Source organism: Stenella coeruleoalba, assembly GCF_951394435.1.
Source record: "Stenella coeruleoalba genome assembly, chromosome: 3".
NCBI classification, from domain to species: domain Eukaryota; kingdom Metazoa; phylum Chordata; class Mammalia; order Artiodactyla; family Delphinidae; genus Stenella; species Stenella coeruleoalba.
Genome location: NC_137148.1, coordinates 60,733,556 through 60,753,670, shown reverse-complemented (window position 1 = coordinate 60,753,670; position 20,115 = coordinate 60,733,556). Strand labels below are relative to the sequence as shown.

Here is a 20,115-nt window from a genome sequence, read left to right as displayed (position 1 = left end):
GGCAGATAACTGAGGACTGTTCACAACATTTTGTTCCCAAGGCGTGTGTAAGCAGTTACTCTACAATTCTGACATACTTCTGTATAAACAGTGCCTTCCTGCATAGTCTAAAGAATTTACCTCATCTCTGTGAAAGAAACCGCAGGCTCCAATCTGAACTAATTTTTATTCTTCTTGAGTATCTAATTCTTAGCTTAAGAATATCAGTTTTCCTTGCATACTTTGATGTTCCTTTCTCCAAAGAAAATGTGCTGAAATGTAAGAATTACAGCAAAGTGCTTGAAAAAGGATGGCGCAAACTAGAAAGGCTTTATTTTGACACCTAAAGATAAAAAGTGTCCCCATACCTGAATCACGTGGTCATCGCTTGTGATTTCTATGGCTTCATGACAGTGGTCTAATGCTGTAAACACTGAATTACAGGCCCTGAAAGTTGCAAAAGATTGATGTTAGTTCTGCTGGAAAACCATGAGCATTTCATCTGTTCATTTATCAAAGTAAACAGTTCCTCGGGTTCATTAAAACCAAATACCTTCCGATATGTTTTGGGGAAAAAAAAAGAAACCTAGCCTTTCAAACTAAATGAATAAACAACAGCATGCATTTCTATGCATATCATACAGAGAGAAGAATGTAATCTGGCAAAATCATCATGGATTGTGGAATGAGCTCCGTATGTGCTGGATGAAACCTTCACACTGACACAAGAGAACAAAGATGCAGGAGATGGTCTCGTAGGCCCCTATGTTCTATGTCAATGACATTCTTCTGTTCCATTCACGGCGGCAGTCATGGAGAAGTCCCATCCCCATCAATTAGAAAAATCTAATTAAGCCCAAATTAGATCTGAGGTATTCTGGCCTTTTGCAACAGACACAGAAATATTTTTTTCTTTTCTTACTTTTATGACCTAGATAAGCAAGCCTTTACGGTACTTGCTACACCCACCAGCCTGATGAAAGGCAAATATGGCTGAATTCCCCTTGCCTGGTTCATTTTACAGCTCTCCTGGTGGGCACTATTCTTGATGACCTTCCTTGTATATCTGGAATATTTGAAATCATTTCAATATCTCAATTTCTTGGGCAACATTTTAACTACCTTCCAAATTTAGAGCAACTCCAAATACAGTAAGTTATTTACTATCTAACCCAGCAAGTATGTGGCTAGTTTCTAGAGCTTTGTTATTTGTACTGGCTGTTTAAAGAATCCCAGTGAAGGCTTTCTTATACATTACCGAAAAAATGTTAATCTACTGGATTGATGTTTCTTCTTGTAAAACGAACTCTTATAATGTTATTCATTTTTCCCTCTCAGAAGGCATGTAACTTTGCCATTCTATTTTGAACTGTTTACAAGGGAGAGGGCAGAAGAAACTGGGTGAAACTTGGTTCGGTATTTGGCCAGTTATGGGACCTTGGGCAATGTTTTCTCTCTGCTGGCCCTCAGTTTCCTCATCTATAAAATGAAGATAACACATCTTACAGGTTGTTGTAAGAATCAAAACAGTTTATGTGAGGCGTGTCTCAAAATACTTGGGATGATATAAGAATTCAAGACATAGTACTTGTTACTTGTAAGATCTCAGAATAATATTTTTTGTTCTCTAAAGCTTTCAAAGGCTGTTGGTGAGAAGAAAAGTGAATTATAACCTATCTTTTCCCATGAGTGTATCTGAAATATCAAACCAAGAACTGCTTTCAATAATAGCAAGGCAGCCTGCACAGAAAGGGAAGGATTTTAGCCCATTGACGGGTAGTGCTCCTGTCGCTGCAGAGATGAAGACACAGGTGTGGGAGGGTAAGTAAAGTAAGTAATCATGATGCAGGTGAGTGGAGGAGAACATAACCCTAACCCCACTGATATTTCTGATGGGTGTGGGATGTTTTCTTATTTAAATGGCTCCAGTCTAGGGTTCTCAAAAAACTAAAAATAGAACTACCATATGACCCAGCAATTTCACTCCTGGGTATACATCCGAAAAAAACAAACACACTAATTCAAAACCATATATATACCCCAATATTCATAGCAGCATTGGTCACAATAGCCAAGATATGGAAGCAAACCAGGTGTCCATCGACAGATGAATGGATAAAGGTGTGATATATATATACAATGGAATACTACTCAGCCATAAAAAAGAACAAAATTTTGCCATTTGCAGCAACATGGATGGACTTGGAGGGTATTATGCTAAGTGAAATAAGTAGACAGAGAAAGACAAATACTGTATGATATCACTTACATGTGGAATCTAAAAAAAAAAAAACAAAAAACCCCCAAACTAGTGAACATAACCAAAAAGCAGACTCACAGATATAGAGTACAAACTGGTGGTTACCAGGGGGGAGAGGGAAGGAGGGAGGGGCAATAAGGGGTAAGGGATTAAGAGGTACAAACTATTAGGTATAAAATAAGCTATAAGGATATATTGTATAACAATATTTTATAATAACTATAAATGGAGCATAACCTTTAAAAATTGTAAATCACTGTATTGTAACCTATAATATTGTACAGAAACTATACTTCAATTAAAAAAGTAAATAAAATAAAATAAAATAAATTGTTCCAGTCTACCTAATGTGAACTGTATACCGTCCTATTAGCATTGCTGCATTTGTAAACATGATCATTTAAAATGTGAAAAAGAATTCAAAGAGGACTTTAAAATTGTTACCAAAGTCACTACTGCATCACCTCTCATGAAGAGGGAAGCAAGAGCTAGTCTTATCCCAAGTCTGCTCCAGGCACTTGGGTCCAGAACCCAACTCGGCACAACGGGAAAGCGTTCCCTGTCCTCCAGAAGTCTGATGTGGAAAAGCACAATCTGTGTGGGCTAGTTCCTTAGCTTTGGGAGCTGGATAATTAAGTGTTAAAACATTTGATCAAATGATAAATTCCCCTCTTGCCCAGGTATTTTCTTAAAGTACCTATGTGGCTCAATTAAGTATGTAAACAGCTACTTCAGAGTATGACTGTTCTCGTCAATTCAACAGGCTGCCTCATACAAGATGTTAGCTCCAACTGCCAAAATGTATCTATTAGATGTTCACTGCAAAGCTATACACTATCCTGTGAGAGTATAATGCCCAATGGGACAAAGCAGATCCTTATTGACAGTGAAAGTATATTGGCAGGACAAGTAGATTATTGCCTCGGTGACAAACGCTACTGGACTGCCATGTGTAGATCTAGGCTTTAAGCCAATTTGGTTGATGGTTCTATTTAAATAAACCTGCAGCAAAATGAGGTAATCAATTTGAATCATGTTCCTAAAGTTTGGGAATTTAATTGCTTGTATTAATTATTAATATTCTTCATGCAGAAGAACCTTAGCTTTATTAATTTTCTGTTCTTGGGAAACCACGTAACTCTGCACCTCAACTGTATTTTAGTAGCCTTCAGTTTGAGAAGCTGGAAAATTGGAAAAAGCACAAGGGTACCAGAGCCCATGTAGCACTAGTGATGTAACCATTTCCCCTTCATCTTCTTAAAAGTCCGTGAAGGTCTGCAGGGAAAAAGTAAATATTACAGGGACCCAGGTAGAAAGTCTACAAAGAACATAGTGCTCTGATGGGGTGCAGGGTGCATCCGACTTAAAGCAGGGTGCCTGGATTCTACTCCAGCGCTGCCACCCACATGTTGAGTAGCTGTGATCGTGCCCAGAGTCTTCCCGGCTCTCAGCGTTCCTCTGTCAGTTGTCTGGGGCGGTTGGGTTACATGACCTCCTGTGTCCCTAACAAAGGCACCCCGGAATCTACTCAAACAAAACACAAACACCCCACCGCAGACAGACACACACATACAAGGGTAGGACTGGGCAAGGTGGTAGCGTGCAGGGAGAAGACTCTGAACACAAAGCCACATCCCAGCAGGGGTTCGGGAGCAGCAGGGAGCGGGCTGTGGACTTGCTATCCACCAGCACCACTCCTGGGCAGTGACGCAGCAGGGGCCGGTTACTTTAATCCATCACAGATCAGTTTCTACTTCCGTAACACAACGGGGCTGTCACGCAGAGCCCACGTGAGGATAAAGTGCTCTATAAATATCAGTTAATAATGAGAGATGTAGTGTTCCACGGAATACTAAGGTTTGCCCATCAGAAACTGATTCTAAAATGAAGAACTGCTACTGTCTTAAGATTTGGAGTAAAATAAACATGATGATTTGGGTGTAACCCCTAGGTAACAGATATCAGACTGCCTAATGATGAAATAATAGCTCGTACTTGATTAGTGTAAACTCATCAGCTTACACTCTCAATAAATAGCCAAATCCTATCTGTATTTTGGTTAACATAGTTCTTTTCATGATAAAGAAGCATAAGAACATAAACAATAAATGGTCATCAGTTAGCCCATACTTCCCTAGACATTCCCCCTTTCATGAGTTCTGTTCAATAAAGTAATTCATCACATGCACACAGAAATGTGATTTTGTTCTGTCTTTAAAAGTTATTCCTATATAATGGAATTTTTAAATCAGGTATGTTATGTTTGATCACACGATCTTTTTTTTCTTGGTTAAGTAAATACGGTTACCATACATGAAGACTGGACAGAAGCGTCTGCCTTCAACATTCAACATCATCCTTGCAGTACAGACTGTCCTTGCAGAATGCTAGTAATGTCACATATTTAGCTGCAGCTGGGGGTGGAATTGCAGGGAACAGTATGATATAATTAGACTATAATTATTCTGGCATTGTATAACAAAGAGCCTCATTTTCCCCGTCTGCAGCAAGTGACAAAGTTGCCTGCCAGCCTCTGGGGTGCAGGTAGATGCTTTAGACATCCTTGAATGCCCTAAGGAGCTGGGAAGGCCACGGAGGGTCACTGTCCACCCCCATCCGCTGGGCCCAGATATCATACACCCAGGGAGAGTCAAACCACACACACACACCGTACTCCTCCAAAAGACAGAAAAGAAGCTGGAGACAGTTGAGGTACAACCAGCCGAAAGGCATCAAAAGAAACTGACCATTTAGTCCTCCTCTGTCTTCTCCTATGGAGAACTCTTGCCTTCCCTCCCCCTCTGCAGGGGTTGCTCTTGTGCTCGTTGCTTGGGGACGTTCCAACCAGCCAAGCTGAAGCTGATGCGGAAGGTGAGGGGACTGGGCTTCTGGGCAAACCCACCTTCCTGGGACCGCTGCTGCCTGGGCGAGGTCCATTCATCAGCTTTGCGTTGGTTTGTATTAAGAACCTGAGCCTTCTCAACGAGCCCAACGCTCCCAAACAGCTCATCAAGGAGGGGTGAGAAGTTATGGCGCTCACAGAGTGTTGTGTAGTTAGAACCTTGCTGAGTTCTGAACCTAATGAGTCCTTGAAAAGTTTTCAGTGCCCTGCTTAGAGCACGATAACTTGAAGCTCTTTCATTTAGCCCTGGTGCTGCCTGGGGATGTTTATTTCAAACGGCCAGACCTGCCTTTGCCACGCCCCCCATGGGCAAGGCGCCTTCGGACCTCTTACATGTGCCATCACATTGAATGCTGCCTAAGAAAACTCAAGCAGTCATTTAAAATAAAATGAGGAGTGCTTGCTTCGGCAGCACATGTACTAACACTGGGACGATACAGAGGAGATTAGCATGGCCCCTGCGCCAGGATGACAAGCAAATTCGTGAAGCGTTCCATATTTTTATAAAAAATGAGATACTAAAATAAATAAGTAAATAAAATGAGGGAATTACCTATCAAAGCAATAAGGCGTCTGCTGTTCATTTTTGTTGTAGAAAACGCACGGTTGAAGAATTAAACCAAAATGAAATCTCTCTTTTCCTAATCCTATTTACTGTGAAAACATCTAAAATAAAAGTACAAAGTCTTTTTACCCTAAATAAAAACAGAAGAGAGCCCCAGGAATAAAAACAATTAATGTACAATTAAAACTCATAAATTGCTATAGTAAAGGCAATGCGGTTTTCTTACGAAATTCTATGAAGTTCTCTGCAGGTAATAAATATATGGATACAAAGAAACCAAGGGATTTAACTGACACTCAAAAATCTTTGGCAATCTTCCTTACCAACGAATTTCCACTGGTTTGAGATTCTTTTTTTAATACTTTCCCACCTCAAAAGGGACTGTTTATCCCCACACTTAATTTCTTAGAGCTCTCTATCCACCAAACAGTTGACTTCCCTGAGCAGGGTGAACCCCAGAAGGGCCTGCCTCTGGGGGTTCATGCCAATCCATTTTCTTCCAAGGGACAGAGGAGGGCTCTGAAAAGTTAAGTTTAGAAAGGGTTCTGTTCTCTTTGAATGCAAATTCAGTAATCAAGGTAAGAAGTGTAACCATTTCAATGAGATGCTATCCTTATTTTTCACCGAGCCTGAAAGCCTTGTGACCCCTCAGTGGGCCAGAGAGAGAAGCCAGAGCCCTTCTGGCATCCCATAGCCTGGAGCCACTTGGGACTGGTCTCCCAGAGGCCGCGGGCTATGAAGAGCCTCTTCTTTCCCCTGCTCTCTCTGCTGAAGCGGGGCAGGTTGAAGAAATCAGGGTCCTAAGAGTGTGCTGGAGTAGAGCCTGAACAAAACCAGGCATGGGCTACAACTCTGATACTCCAAGACGTCCCAGAAGCAGAGCATCCTAGCACCGAGACGCTGAGAGAATCTGTTCGTCTCAGAAGTAAGCACCAGAGAGAAGTTCTTAAAGCACTAGGCATGCGTAAAGAGACTTAAAATCAGTCTCTTGAAGATACTTCATGCATATTGAGGCCACAAGCAGGCCTCATGCAATTGCTATCATGGATACGTAGCAATTGCCATAGTTAGCATAATAAATATTCCCACGGGTTTGCCCCTATCTATAACAATCCAAGTAGGAATGTATAAATGTTGCAAGTACAAAGTCATCCTCAAAGGCTATTCTTAATCTCGATCTAATTGTACAGAAGTCAAACAGTACTTTTCCTAGTGTATAATTTTAAAACTGCTGTAAATAGTGGAAAATACTGTCAAAAGAAGAAACGCCTCCAACTTATTTCATTACACCAATGGGCTCCCAGTTTAGACTCTGCCATTTACCAGCTACGGTTACTTGTTCAACAGCTTCAGAATCCCTGGGATTCCGCTAAGAACCAGTGAACCTCAGCCTGAGGACAGACAAGCTTTGCTACAGAATGGTTAACCTTGTATTCATCCTATTTTGCTACATACCTTAACTTGAACTGTGAGCGAACTTCCCCATGTTCTATTTGAATCAGTTCATTATAGCAAGCAATTATGCTGCTATTCTCCATAAATCTCTGGAAAAAAAGCAAAGGTAATACATAAGACATATACAATTACTTCTTAAATAGTCAAAGAAGCTTAACAGTTTCTCCAACCTCAGGTAACTCTGTTATATAAGACAACTAGTAGGTAGGATGAGATTAAATAAAACAGTTGTCAAGTGTTTGAAATGCTTGTTTAAATGTATAACAAACAAGACAGCAGAAACATTACATAGTTATTTATAACAAAACATTATTAACACTCACAGGAAAATAAACACACGAGGGATAGAACACCTCCCCCAGCCTTGCTAATTACTGAAACACCTGTGCTTCTGTTGCACTAAGGAAAGTCTTCTAAAACCTGAGCCTAGATGTGTTCACGGCATACCACGCTACGAGTGATGTCTTCTGGTGGGGAGAGGCAGTCTTTGCTTCCTTCCTCATCTTCTGAGTGCCTAACGCATCCTGCCTCTTCTCATGTCTGTCTGACTGTCTGTCTGTCTGTCTCTCTCACATACACACACACACACTCTCTTCCACACATCTAGCATGGATGGCTTCTCCCTGTGGAATATCTGAGAAGCTCCCTGACTTTCCCTGTGCCTCTGGTCCCCACCAGCCCAGGAGGAAGCTGGGAAGGGCTAAGGACAGAGGGGGAACCATGAACACACACAGAGGGAAATGCTTTCTATTTACAAAGCAAAGTTAAACATGGTGAGCTTCTGGTTCAGCTTCTGGACGGGTGGAGATGATGTGTCAGTCTGTAACTGAGCTCTGAGTGGTGTTAGCTGATGCTTCATGAAGTACAAAAAAGGATCTGTGATAAAATAAGTCTTTGAAAAGGTTGGGATAAACAGTTTCCTTTGTTTTAAAACGAAAACCTCAGAAGTAAACTTTTGTTGACTAAGTCTAATTTATTTGCCTTAGGCTTTTATTATGCCTCTGTGTCTAGGTATATATTTTATATGTATATATTTATATATATATAAAATCATTCTATATTTTCACTTTCATATTTACGTAGTAACGTTTTTCCTTTTTTCCTTTTTATTTATTTGTTTATTTAACATCTTTATTGGACTATAATTGTTTTACAATGTTGTGTTAGTTTCTGCTGTATAAAAAAGTGAATCAGCTATACATATACATATATCCCTGTAACCCCTCCCTGTAGCGTCTCCCTCCCACCCTCCCTATCCCACCACTCTAGGTGGTCACAAAGCACTGAGCTGATCTCCCTATGCTATGCGGCTGCTTCCCACTAGCTATTTTACATTTGGTAGTGTATGTATGTCAATGCCACTCTTTCACTTCATCCCAGCTTATCCTTCCCCCTCCCCGTGTCCTCGAGTCCATTCCCTACATCTGCGTCTTTATTCCTGTCCGGCCCCTAGGTTCGTCAGAACCAATTTTTTTTTTTAGATTCCATATATATGTGTTAGCACACGGTATTTGTTTTTCTCTTTCTGACTTACTTCACTCTGTATGACAGACTCTAGGTCCATCCACCTCACTACAAATGACTCAATTTCGTTTCTTTTTATGGCTGAGTAATATTCCATTACATATATGTGCTACATCTTCTTCATCCATTCATCTGCCGATGGACACTTAGGTTGCTTCCATGACCTGGCTGTTGTAAGTAGAGATGCAATGAACACTGTGGTACATGACTTTTTTTTTTCTTTTTTGCAGGACACGGGCCTCTCACTGTTGTGGCCTCTCCCATTGCGGAGCACAGGCTCTGGATGCGCAGGCTCAGCGGCCATGGCTCACGGGCCCAGCCGCTCAGCGGCCTGTGGGATCTTCCCAGACCAGGACACGAACCCGTGTCCCCTGCATCAGCAGGCGGACTCTCAACCACTGCGCCACCAGGGAATCCCTACTTCTTTTTTTATTTGGATTCCTTTTCTTTCTTTTTCTTCTCTGATTGCTGTGGCTAAAACTTCCAAAACTGTGTTGAATTTTGTCAACAGCTTTTTCTGCATCTATTGAGATGATCATATGGCTTTTCTCCTTCAGTTTGTTAATATTGTTTATCACATTGATTGATCTGCATATATTGAAGAATCCTTGCATTCCTGGGATAAACCCCACTTGATCATGGTGTATGATCCTTCTAATGTGCTGTTGGATTCTGTTTGCTAGTATTTTGTTGAGTATTTTTGCATCTGTGTTCATCAGTGATATTGGCCTATAGTTTTCTTTTTTTGTGAACACCTTTGTCTGGTTTGGGTATCAGGATGATGGCGGCCTCATGGAATGAGTTTGGGAGTGTTCCTCCCTCTGCTATATTTTGGAAGACTTTGAGAAGTTTTGGTGTTAGCTCTCCTCTAAATGTTTGATAGAATTTGCCTGTGAAGCCATCTGGTCCTGGGCTTTTGTTCATTGGAAGATTTTTAATCACAGTGCTTGTGATTTTTAATTTCAGTGCCTGTGATTGGTCTGTTTATATTTTCAATTTCTTCCTGGTTCAGTCTCAGAAGGTTGTGCTAAGAATTTGTCCATTGCTTCCAGGTTGTCCATTTTATTGGCATATAGTTGCTTGTAGTAATCTCTTGTGGTCCTTTGTATTTCTGCAGTGTCAGTTGTTACTTCTCCTTTTTCATTTCTAATTCTATTGATTTGAGTCTTCTCCCTTTTTTTCTTGATGAGTCTGGTTAATGGTTTATCAATTTTGTTTATCTTCTCAAAGAAACAGCTTTTACTTTTATTGATCTTTGCTATTGTTTCCTTCATTTCTTTTTCATTTATTTCTGAGCTCATCTTCATGATTTCTTTCCTTCTGCTAACTTTGGAGTTTTTTTGTTCTTCTTTCTCCAATTGCTTTAGGTGTAAGGTGAGATTGTTTATTTGAGATGTTTCTTGTTTCTTAGGGTAGGATTGTATTGCTATAAACTTCCCTCTTAGGACTGCTTTTGCTGCATCTCGTAGGTGTTGGGTTGTCGTGTTTTCATTTCTTTCTAGGTATTTATGATTTCCTATTTGATTTCTTCAGTGATCTCTTGGGTATTTAGTAGTGTACTGTTTCACCTCCGTGTTTGTATTTTTTTACAGATTTTTTCCTGTAATTGGTACCTAGTCTCATAGCATTGTGGTTGGAAAAGATACTTGATACGATTTCAATTTTCTTATATTTACCAAGGCTTGATTTGTGACCCAAGATATGATCTATCCTGGAGAATGTTGCATGAGCACTTGAAAGTGTATTCTGTTGTTTTTGGATGGAATGTCCTATAAATATCAATTAATTCCATCTTGTTTAATGTGTCATTTAAAGCTTGTGTTTCCTTATTTATTTTCATTTTGGATGATCTGTCCATTGGTGAAAGGGGGTGTTAAAGTACCCTACTATTATTGTGTTACTGGAGATTTCCCCTTTGGCTGTTAGCATTTGCCTTATGTATTGAGGTTTTCCTATGTTGGGTGCATAAATATTTACAAGTGTTATATTTTCTTCTTGGATTGATCCCTTAATCATTATGTAGTATCCTTCTTTGTCTCTTGTAATAGTCTTTATTTTAAAGTCTATTTTGTCTGATATGAGAATTGCTACTCCAGCTTTCTTATGATTTCCATTTGCATGGACTATCTTTTTCCATCCCCTCACTTTCAGTCTGTATGTGTCCCTCAGTCTGAAGTGAGTCTCTTGTAAACAGCATATATACCCGACTTGTTTTTGTATTCATTCAGCCAGTGTGTGTCTTTTGGTTGGAGCATTTAATCCATTTACATGTAAGGTAGTTATCGATATGTATGTTCGTATTACCTTTTTCTTAATTGTTTGGGGTTTGTTATTGTAGGTCCTTTCCTTCTCCTGTTTCCTGCCTAGAGAAGTTCCTTTAGCATTTGTTGTAAAGCTGGTTTGGTGGTGCTGAATTCTTAAGCTTTTGCTTGTCTGTAAACCTTTTAATTTCTCCATCAAATCTGAATGAGATCCTTGCTGGGTAGAGTAATCGTGGTTGTAGGTTTTTCCCTTTCATCACTTTAAATATGTCCTGCCACTCCATTCTGGCTTGCAGAGTTTCTGCTGAAGATCAGCTGTTAACCTTATGGGGATTCCATGTATGTTAATTGTTGCTTTTCCCTTGCTGCTTTAAATATTTTTTCTTTGTATTTAATTTTGATAGTTTGATTAATATGTGTCTTGGCATGTTTCTCCTTGGATTTATCCTGTATGGGACTCTCTGAGCTTCCTGGACTTGATTGACTATTTCCTTACCAATATTAGGCAAGTTTTCAACTATAATCTATTCAAATATTTTCTCAGTCCCTTTCTTTTTCTCTTCGTCTTCTGGGACCCCTATAATTCGAATGTTGGTGCGTTTAATGTTTTCCCAGTGGTCTCTGAGACTGTCCTCAATTCTTTTCATTCTTTTTTCTTTATTCTGCTCTGCAGTAGTTGATTCCATTATTTTATCTTCCAGGTCACTTATCTGTTCTTCTGCCTTGGTTATTCTGCTATTGATTCCTTCTAGAGAATTTTTAATTTCATTTATTGTGTTGTTCATCATTGTTTGTTTGTCGTTTAGCTCTTCTAGGTCTTGTTAAATGTTTCTTGTATTTTCTCCATTCTATTTCCAAGATTTTGGATCATCTTTACAATCATTGCTCTGAATTCTTTCTCAGGTAGACTGCCTATTTCCTCTCCATTTGTTTGGTCTGGTGGGTTTTTATCTTGCTCCTTCATCTGCTGCATATTTCTCTGTCTTCTCATTTTGCTTAGCTTACTGTGTCTGGGGTCTCCTTTTCACAGGGTGCAGGTTCGTAGTTCCCATTTTTTTTGGTGTCTGTCCCCAGTGGGTAAGGTTGGTTCAGTGGCTCATGTAGGCTTCCTGGTGGGAGGTACTGGTACCTGTGTTCTGGTGAATGAGGCTGGATCTTGGCTTTCTGGTAGGCAGGACCATGTCTGGTGGTGTGTTTTGGGGTGTCTGTGAACATATTATGATTTTAGGCAGCATCTCTGCTAGTGGGTGGGGTTGTGTTCCTGTCTTGCTAGTTGTTCGGCATGGGGTGTTCAGCACTGGAGTTTGCTGGTTGTTGGATGGAGCTGGGTCTTAGCGTTGAGATGGAGATCTCTGGGACAGCTCTCGTCGACTGCTATTACGTGGTGCCGGGAGGTCTCTCGTGGTCCAATGTCCTGAACTCGGCTCTCCCACCTCAGAGGCTCAGGCCTGACAGCCAGCCGGAGCACCAAGACCCTTTTGGGAAGTCTGAGGTCTTCTGCCAGTGTTCAGTAGGTGTTCTGTAGGAGTTGTTCCACATGTAGATGTATTTTGTTTGTTTGTTTGTTTTTTGCATACGTGGGCCTCTCACTGTTGTGGCCTCTCCCGTTGTGGAGCACAGGCTCCGGACGCGCAGGCTCACAGGCCCAGCCGCTCCATGGCATGTGGGATCTTCCCGGACCGGGGCACGAACCCATGTCCCCTGCATCAGCAGGCGGACTCTCAACCACTGCGCCACCAGGGAAGCCCTGTAGATGTATTTTTGATGTATTTGTGGGGAGGAAGGTGATCTCCACGTCTTACTCCTCTGCCATCTTGAAGGTCCTACCGTAATTTTTTATAATTCTTATTTTTCTTTAGGTCTCCTAAGAACTTCCAGTGTGGTGAAGATCAGCCTTCTGTTAGGTGATGGTTTCTAAACATTGGAGCACTTTGTTTGCACATAAGTGGCAGTCAGTAAGTGTTTTGTAGACTAAGGGCAGTGGGAAAATATTTTGGGAAGTTTTTAGACTATCATTAACCCCGAAATCTGAAATAAATTGAGTGAACCAAGAACAGTGATCTTCAAACTTCAACATGCTAAGAATAACCTGGGTGTTTGGTTTAAAATGCAGCTTCCCGGGCCCCACTTCCAGAAACGTAGGCAGGTGTCTTTAGTACAGGATTTCTCCATATGCTTGGGTGCGATGCTGCTAACATGCACTGTACCTTCTCAGGGGCAAGAGGAGGAGAATCAGAGTCTTCACTGATTTTCCACACTTACTCGACCACAGAAGCCTTTTGTCATGGACACCTATTAAAAGCTTTGGGACACTAGCATTCCATGGAACACTTTGGGAAACGTGACTTTGGTGGACCCGGCATGAAGTTGGGAGTTAAACACCAAGTATTTGCATCTTGACTTATTATGAGTATGAGCTCTGCAAGGTAGTCATTTTGAGCCTGTTTCCTCCTCTGCAGAAATGGAGAAAATACCAAACCTCTCATCTGTAGATGAGGATCAAGTCAGTCCCCTAGAATGGAGCCCGACAAATAATAAACCTTGGTTCTCCACTTCTTCCTCCACACAACGTCTCTCCAGGGAGGAACTGTGTCGGACTGCCATATCCCCGACACGCCTAGCACACCACCTTGCACAGAGTAAGTGCTCCATAAAGACTTGCTGAATGAACTTGTAAACATCATTCCAAATAGCAAAGGGGTACACAAAGGCTCATACAAAAACAAGCTGCAATCGCCCTTTGCTAAGATGCTCTTTCTAAAAACTCAGAGTGGGCTGAGCACCGTGTAGTCGGCCACTCACGCACAGCTATAGCGGCTTCAAGAGGAGCTGCTCTGGGATATTTGATGGTACGATGTGTTCCTGGATCCCCACTCAGGGACCCATCAACTGAGGCACTGGTCAATTAGCTAGTAACACAGAGCCGAGTTTCAGCAGATGATTTAATACAATCACAACAACTCAGAGATGGGAAACAACTTCACAGAAGGCAAGAAGAATAGCTGGCATATTTGGAAGGGTGTTTGGGTAGAAAGTTGCCAGAGACAAGATTTTGCCCCCAAAAAAGGAGACCAGCCACCTGGAGAGCAGCCTCGGCCGATTCTGTGCCACTGTAACTCAGGAGGGAAAGCCTGTTAGGTGTGGCAGCTTCTCTCAGAAAGAGCCCCAACTCCTTGGGGGCAACCTGACCTGGCTAGCAAAGGGCCTTGATCAGACCCAGCACTAAAGACTACCAGGTGGCCCCTGACAGGTACTGTTTTTCATGCTTCCACAAAGGGCTTTACTCACCATGGCTGCCTGCAAAAAGCAGCATCATATCAAGACAGAGAAACGAAACCTTCCAGAGCAGCACAGACAGGTTACAAAAAAGAATAAAAAGGAACAATGGTATTTTCCCTCCTAAATTCACTTAATAGCGTTTGCACCCAAACAGGGCAGATGTCTCTCCTAAGCTTTTCTGTGAGTAGACGTGCAATCTTAGCCCCCCAGACAAGACGCTATCCCTCCTAATGACACCAATCTCCACACCAGTTGGTCAGAGGCAGGATTGGTGAACTAAAAGCTGAATTCCAAAAGGGCACTCAACAGCACCTATGGCAACGGGGGCTCATGGCCATAACCCACGGCGTGTCTTGCCTGCCCCAGCCCCTCCACAGGTCATGTGGAGAACCTCCATGCTCACATTCTGAGAGGCCCTGCCTCAGATGTGAAGGACAGCCTTGGGCTGAGGTGCATGGGTGGTCAACGTTACATGGAAGATTTATGAAAACTGAGTAATTTTAAGTCATTCCTCAGAAAATGAGTAAGTAAAGAAAAGACGTCCCAGCCACACGACTTCTTGGATGACTTTCCTTTTGCAACTCTCCATTCCGAAACTCAGAAGCATTGTCTCGTTAAGCTGTGGCAAGCACGCCAGAATGGCGTCTGGAACCGAGTGCCAGCCTCTGAGAGATGCGATGACGGACAGGAGGGAAGAGTGAAGGGAGTGAGTGATACTGCTGACCGGAAACATTCATTTCTATCACACTTGTGAACCGCAGCACTGCCTTCAACGTTTTATACAGCACTGCTGCTTCTCCACAGAAGCACACCAAAGCACAAAACAACTGCATCCCGTGGGCAATTTCTGCTTCTCTGTGATTGACAATAAACAAGGGATCTTCTTGAATCCAGAGTAGCCAACCACCATTGCTTAAAGCACCCAAAGGAATTTTCATAATTCACAAGGCACTGGCAGTCTCCTAGTTTTGAAGGAAAAGGACGCATCACACCATCTATTTGAGATTCAGATTACTCCTATCAAAAGACCTTGAGATACCAGGTAAACCTAGTTATTTAGGTTGTTGGTAAGTCTCCTTAATCAATCTCAATCTTCTAGTTGAGTAGCAGGGTCAAAGAACTTTTCTTTGCTGATGTTTTTGGTTTAAACCAGGAGTTCACAAGATGCCACAAGTCACTTGCTTGAGTTTAAATTACCCGCAAAAGTTGCCCAAGTCAACTGTGACCTCTACCTTATTTTTTCCAAAGGGTAATCTTTTATTTTTTTAATAGAAGAAATATACGCTTGTTATTTAAAAAATTCAAGCATATAAAGTGAGGTCCTCCACAATTTCTCCGTAAGGGTTTGTAATATTTTAATATTATGAAATACATTTCCTTTAAACAGTCATGTTTTGATTATCTTTCTCCACTCCTTTTCTTCTCTCTTTCAAATCCATCATGTTGTTTTCTGTTTGCATGCACACGGCCTCACCTCCAACCAAACCTTCAGACTGCCCTTACCCTGAGATACTGGGTAAGCCTAGGTATTTAGTTTGTTAAGTTTCCTTGGAGTAATCAGTCTTCATCCCCAAGTTGAATATCAGTGTTATTCATGTAGTTGTCACTCAGAATTTTTCTTTGCTGACATTTATGGCTTCAATGAGGAGTTCCCAAGATGCTATTGCTGTCATGGGCCTGTCCCCAGGGTGTAAGCTGTGGCTGGGCCCTTGATGAGCACAGAGCCCTGGGTGCCGATCTGGTGGACTAACTATATGTAATCACACACATACACGCTAACTGACCGGACTGATTTAAATGAGATTACTTTGGGACTAGAGAATTTCGACCTGATATAAGAAGACAGGTTTTTTACATCATTACATATCTGTAGCTAAGATATATGAAGTTATGAGAGAAAAAGGAAAAAAGCCTGACCAGCAGGTGCTCGTCACCATCCCATGAGAACAACTGCTTCCTTTCCCTCACAGTTCTGGGGCTGAATGCCTATAACAGTATGCTTAGCTGTTTGGCTAAGGTTAGGTATCTGTATCTGAGAGAGGTGCTAGTTCATCTTTTACATACCCGGTTGAAGCCTGCGTGCAGAAGAGGGAGGACCGAGGCCTCTTCATAGTCGCCGGATCTGTAGCAAAGCAGAAAATGTGGTCACTCAGCAGATATAAAAACCGGGATTCCTCACACTGAAACTCGGAGAGCGCAAGGCAAGCAGGGAGATGGCTGTGAGGGTGACTTCCTGCCCAGCACATGCCCGCAGGGTGCACCTGCCTTGTAAGAACCCAGACTCCCACGTCCGCCTTCAGGTGCAGAAAGAACACAGACAGTAGAAGGAACTCCAGCAGTGTGTGTGAAAGGTGCACACGACAGGCCCTCTCCAACTCTGGGCTCCTTGGGAGTTGGAGCAAATGTACCGGAGCAGTTCCCATAAAGGGACAAGGAAGGTGCAACGCTCATCCCAGAGACCACTGTCCTCTTTGAGATCCCCAAACCTTCTGGAAGCATGACTCCCACCCCAAGACTTAGGTGGGTCCAACTCTCAGGAAGACAACTGGCATTAGAGGCTGCAGCACCCCAGGGCCAATGGGGAAGAAGTGTCATCAGGAAAGCCAAGTGAGAAGGGAAGAAGACAGAAATTGATTACTGGCACTCATCTCAGGGGCGGTTTCCTACACTGAGCCTGCAGTTGGGTCTCAGAACTTTAGTTTGAATACAAGGACGGGGTGGGGGTCAGCTGGTCATGAAGTCATGCTGTAGCTCTGCTGCCACCTTTATGAGAAACGGTGTCCCCAAGACAGCGAGCAAGTAGCATGGCGTACATACCTTAGAAAACAGGGAAGAAAAATGGGACAATGGGGACTGGGTGGAGAAGCAGAATGAGAACAGGAAGAGAAATCCCAGTGTCTATTTGTGGCATTACCTGTGGCATTTTCCCAGCAGGGAAAAGCTGTCCTCCCTACCCCCTTTCCTCATTAGGAACTCAAGGTTCTACCCTCTCTGAACAATAATCAGTAGGGGCACAAAAGGGCTCCAAGGGTATTAATAATGTTCTATTTCATAAGCTGGGTGGCACACGCAGCATTAATTTTATTATTAACTTCCTCTATAAATGAAATACTTAAAAAATAGGGGGAAAAAAGTGAAAAATAATAACAAGACACAGCAAGCCATTACTTGTCAAGGACACGTACACATGAATAAGAAAAAAAATGAATGTTTTGTCTTGGGCCCATGGAATCAGCCAGGCTTGGGGAAATGCTGTGTGGCTTGGTACCCTTCTGGTACCCATGTCAAGACCCTAAGACCCTGTTAAGAGCTCACATCCCCAGAAGATAAAATATAAGCAAGAGGGCTGAAGAAGGCTGGTCTCACATCTCGGTTCCCCTCGCTCTTTCTTGCTGAGATCCCATCCCCCACCAAGATGGCAAGATGGTAAGAAACCAATGGGACAGTTTCTTCACTTTCCTGGGCCAAGAGCCTGTGGTAGGTGTCCAAGTGAAGAGACACAGCTCCTATCAAGAGACTCAAGGAGGAGCAGGTGAGGAGAAGTCTTTGGTTAGGGCAAGACTTGGAAGCCAGGATTTCCCACTGTTCCAATATGGCTTTGGAATGGATATTTCAAATCTCCCCTGGGCGGGGCCTGCCTGAGGGAGGCTGAAACTCTGAGTTGCTGGCCTGTCAGCTCCTTCAGGGCAGAATCTGTGCCAATCACCATAGTGGGGCCATCCTGCTGTCCTGCTTCTAGCCACGTAACAGTCCCAACATAAACTGCACCATCCTTTTCTTGCGGTGGCTTTAGCGCCTGCTCTCATGCTATAATCTGTTTCTTCTTAAGTGAAAAAAATAAGCATTCTCCTATCTCTTTTCTTCAAAGAGAAAAGATAAGCTGGAACGATGTTCTCTCCAGACCTCCTCCTCCCCAGATTCTCTACTCATTTCCAGCATATGATGAGTAACCATCTTTTTCTTGAAGTGTGTATGTGCTGACAGAAATTAGAGAGGGTAAAGAGAAAAATCCAAATATTTCTAGAAACTTGCAAAACAAAGAAAATCCCAAGTAAGATCTAAGGTTGTTGCTGTGAGGCCAAAGACCTCCCCCTTGCTTTGCCAGCTCAAAGGCTGAATTACAACAGACCAATGTTTCAGGAGGAAGAGTAGTATTCCCAGCTGGGAACGGGAGGTGAGCTTACGCTTGTGAAACCACCGCAAGAATCACCGTGTGCTCCGAGGGATTTGTGGCCCGGATCGACCTGCAAGGAGAAAGCTCCAAGTCAAACCAGTGATTACGCCTTGTTCCGTTACCAGAATACAGGACTTCTTCACAGTGAAAATGGCACAAAATCAAATGTCCCTGTAAAGAAGAAGTCTGAAAACACATGGAAAACAACAAAAAAAGATGCCCTTGTGGATTAGGACAATCTCTTTCTTTTACTAAAAAAAAAAAAAAAAAAAAAAAAATTTTTTAACTCCCAGGCAATTCTCCAGTAGGTCAGACCTGCCAATTTTCCACTTCAAAAACTGGCAAATTCCACTTAACTTCCATGTTTTCTGATTGAAATTCCACGCTGCAAGAAAATTGGCAGTCCTACAATTCTCTAGTTATCAATTTGTACTTGGGGAGCTAACTGGGATGGATCTTTTAAAATAGTAGATAGTTCAGAAAGTTGCCCTTAGAAGGACTGCTGGCAGATGGATGTACACGTGCAGGTTTAGGTCTTTTAAAAATTTCACAAAGAGCCATCTCAATTTTTCAGTTGTACTGTTATTTGTGCTCAAATACTTTAAACAACTGAGTCATCAACTAGGGCTGAGAAATGGTCAACACAGTAACTGTCACTATAATGATATTTGTTGTACCATGACCACCTGTCTATAATTTGTTTATTCCCTAGGAATTTAACAGGGTTAAAATATGTAAGGATATAGAATTTTGAGGTCCATGATGCCAGAAAATGTGCTATGCTGCAGCTCAGATTCTGGATTATTTTGGTCAGGGGTCATGAGTTGGATGAACTCTTAATAAAGGGCCACATGCTTGAGTCTTAGTACAAATAAGCATGCTTGTTTCCATCCATCTCCTTGGTCTGACCTCCCTTTATTTCGGGATCCTTCAGAAGGGAACCAACACCTCTAAGAACAGAAGGCTGAGGAATTCGTGAAACAACCCGTATTTGTTTCTTTCTAGCTACTGGCATTTCTGCCCCTCTCCCATTTTTTTTTTTTTTTGGCGGTACGCGGGCCTCTCACCGTTGTGGCCTCTCCCGTTGCGGAGCACAGGCTCTGGACGCGCAGGCTCAGCGGCCATGGCTCACGGGCCCAGCCGCTCCGTGGCATGTGGGATCCTCCCAGACTGGGGCACAAACCCGTGTCCCCTGCGTTGGCAGGTGGACTCTCAACCACTGCGCCACCAGGGAAGCCCCTCTCTCCATTTTAAGGTGTATGCATTACTGCTCCCCCAGGGACAGCCAGCTCATACTGCTTCATCCTCTTTGACTAAATTTCTTCACCTTTCTCTAAAAATGTACCTTCCCCATGTCCTATTCCTTGAGACCTCACTCTATGTGAGTAGAAGGCTCAAGAAAAGACCAGCTGCTGTCTTCCTGGGAAATGAAGGTTCCCCTTGCGGATAAATGGTATTTGAACGAGCTCCTTTGGAGAGACGCCTGAACTCACTATGGGCAGCAGGGGTAATGCCAGCCCAGACCACTTCCCACTCAGCCACCCTACCCCCTACCACGTCCTGGTAACATGAAGCTACACTTATCTCCTACTTAGGAGCCTACTGAAATCTCAGCAGAAATACCAGGTGCACCTAATGAAAAAAAATGTACAGTTTCAGAGGTGCGCTCTCATCTCTAGGGAGATGCTAAACACCTCTCACCTTCCTTCAGCCTCT

General features: G+C 42.6%; 1 protein-coding gene across 6 annotated transcripts in view; it reads right to left on the bottom strand.

Moving 5' to 3' along the window:
- The window catches only part of PDE8B (phosphodiesterase 8B), a 372,638-nt gene that overhangs the window by 112,139 nt on the left and 240,384 nt on the right, over window positions 1-20,115 (bottom strand). For all 6 annotated transcript variants that reach the window (XM_079917344.1, XM_079917345.1, XM_079917342.1 and 3 more), the window contains 4 exons: window positions 18,410-18,469; window positions 16,290-16,347; window positions 7,162-7,250; window positions 348-426 (listed from right to left, as the gene is read on the bottom strand). In XM_079917344.1, coding sequence (XP_079773470.1) covers window positions 348-426; window positions 7,162-7,250; window positions 16,290-16,347; window positions 18,410-18,469 — 286 coding nt within the window. The remainder of the gene's footprint in view (window positions 1-347; window positions 427-7,161; window positions 7,251-16,289; window positions 16,348-18,409; window positions 18,470-20,115) is intronic.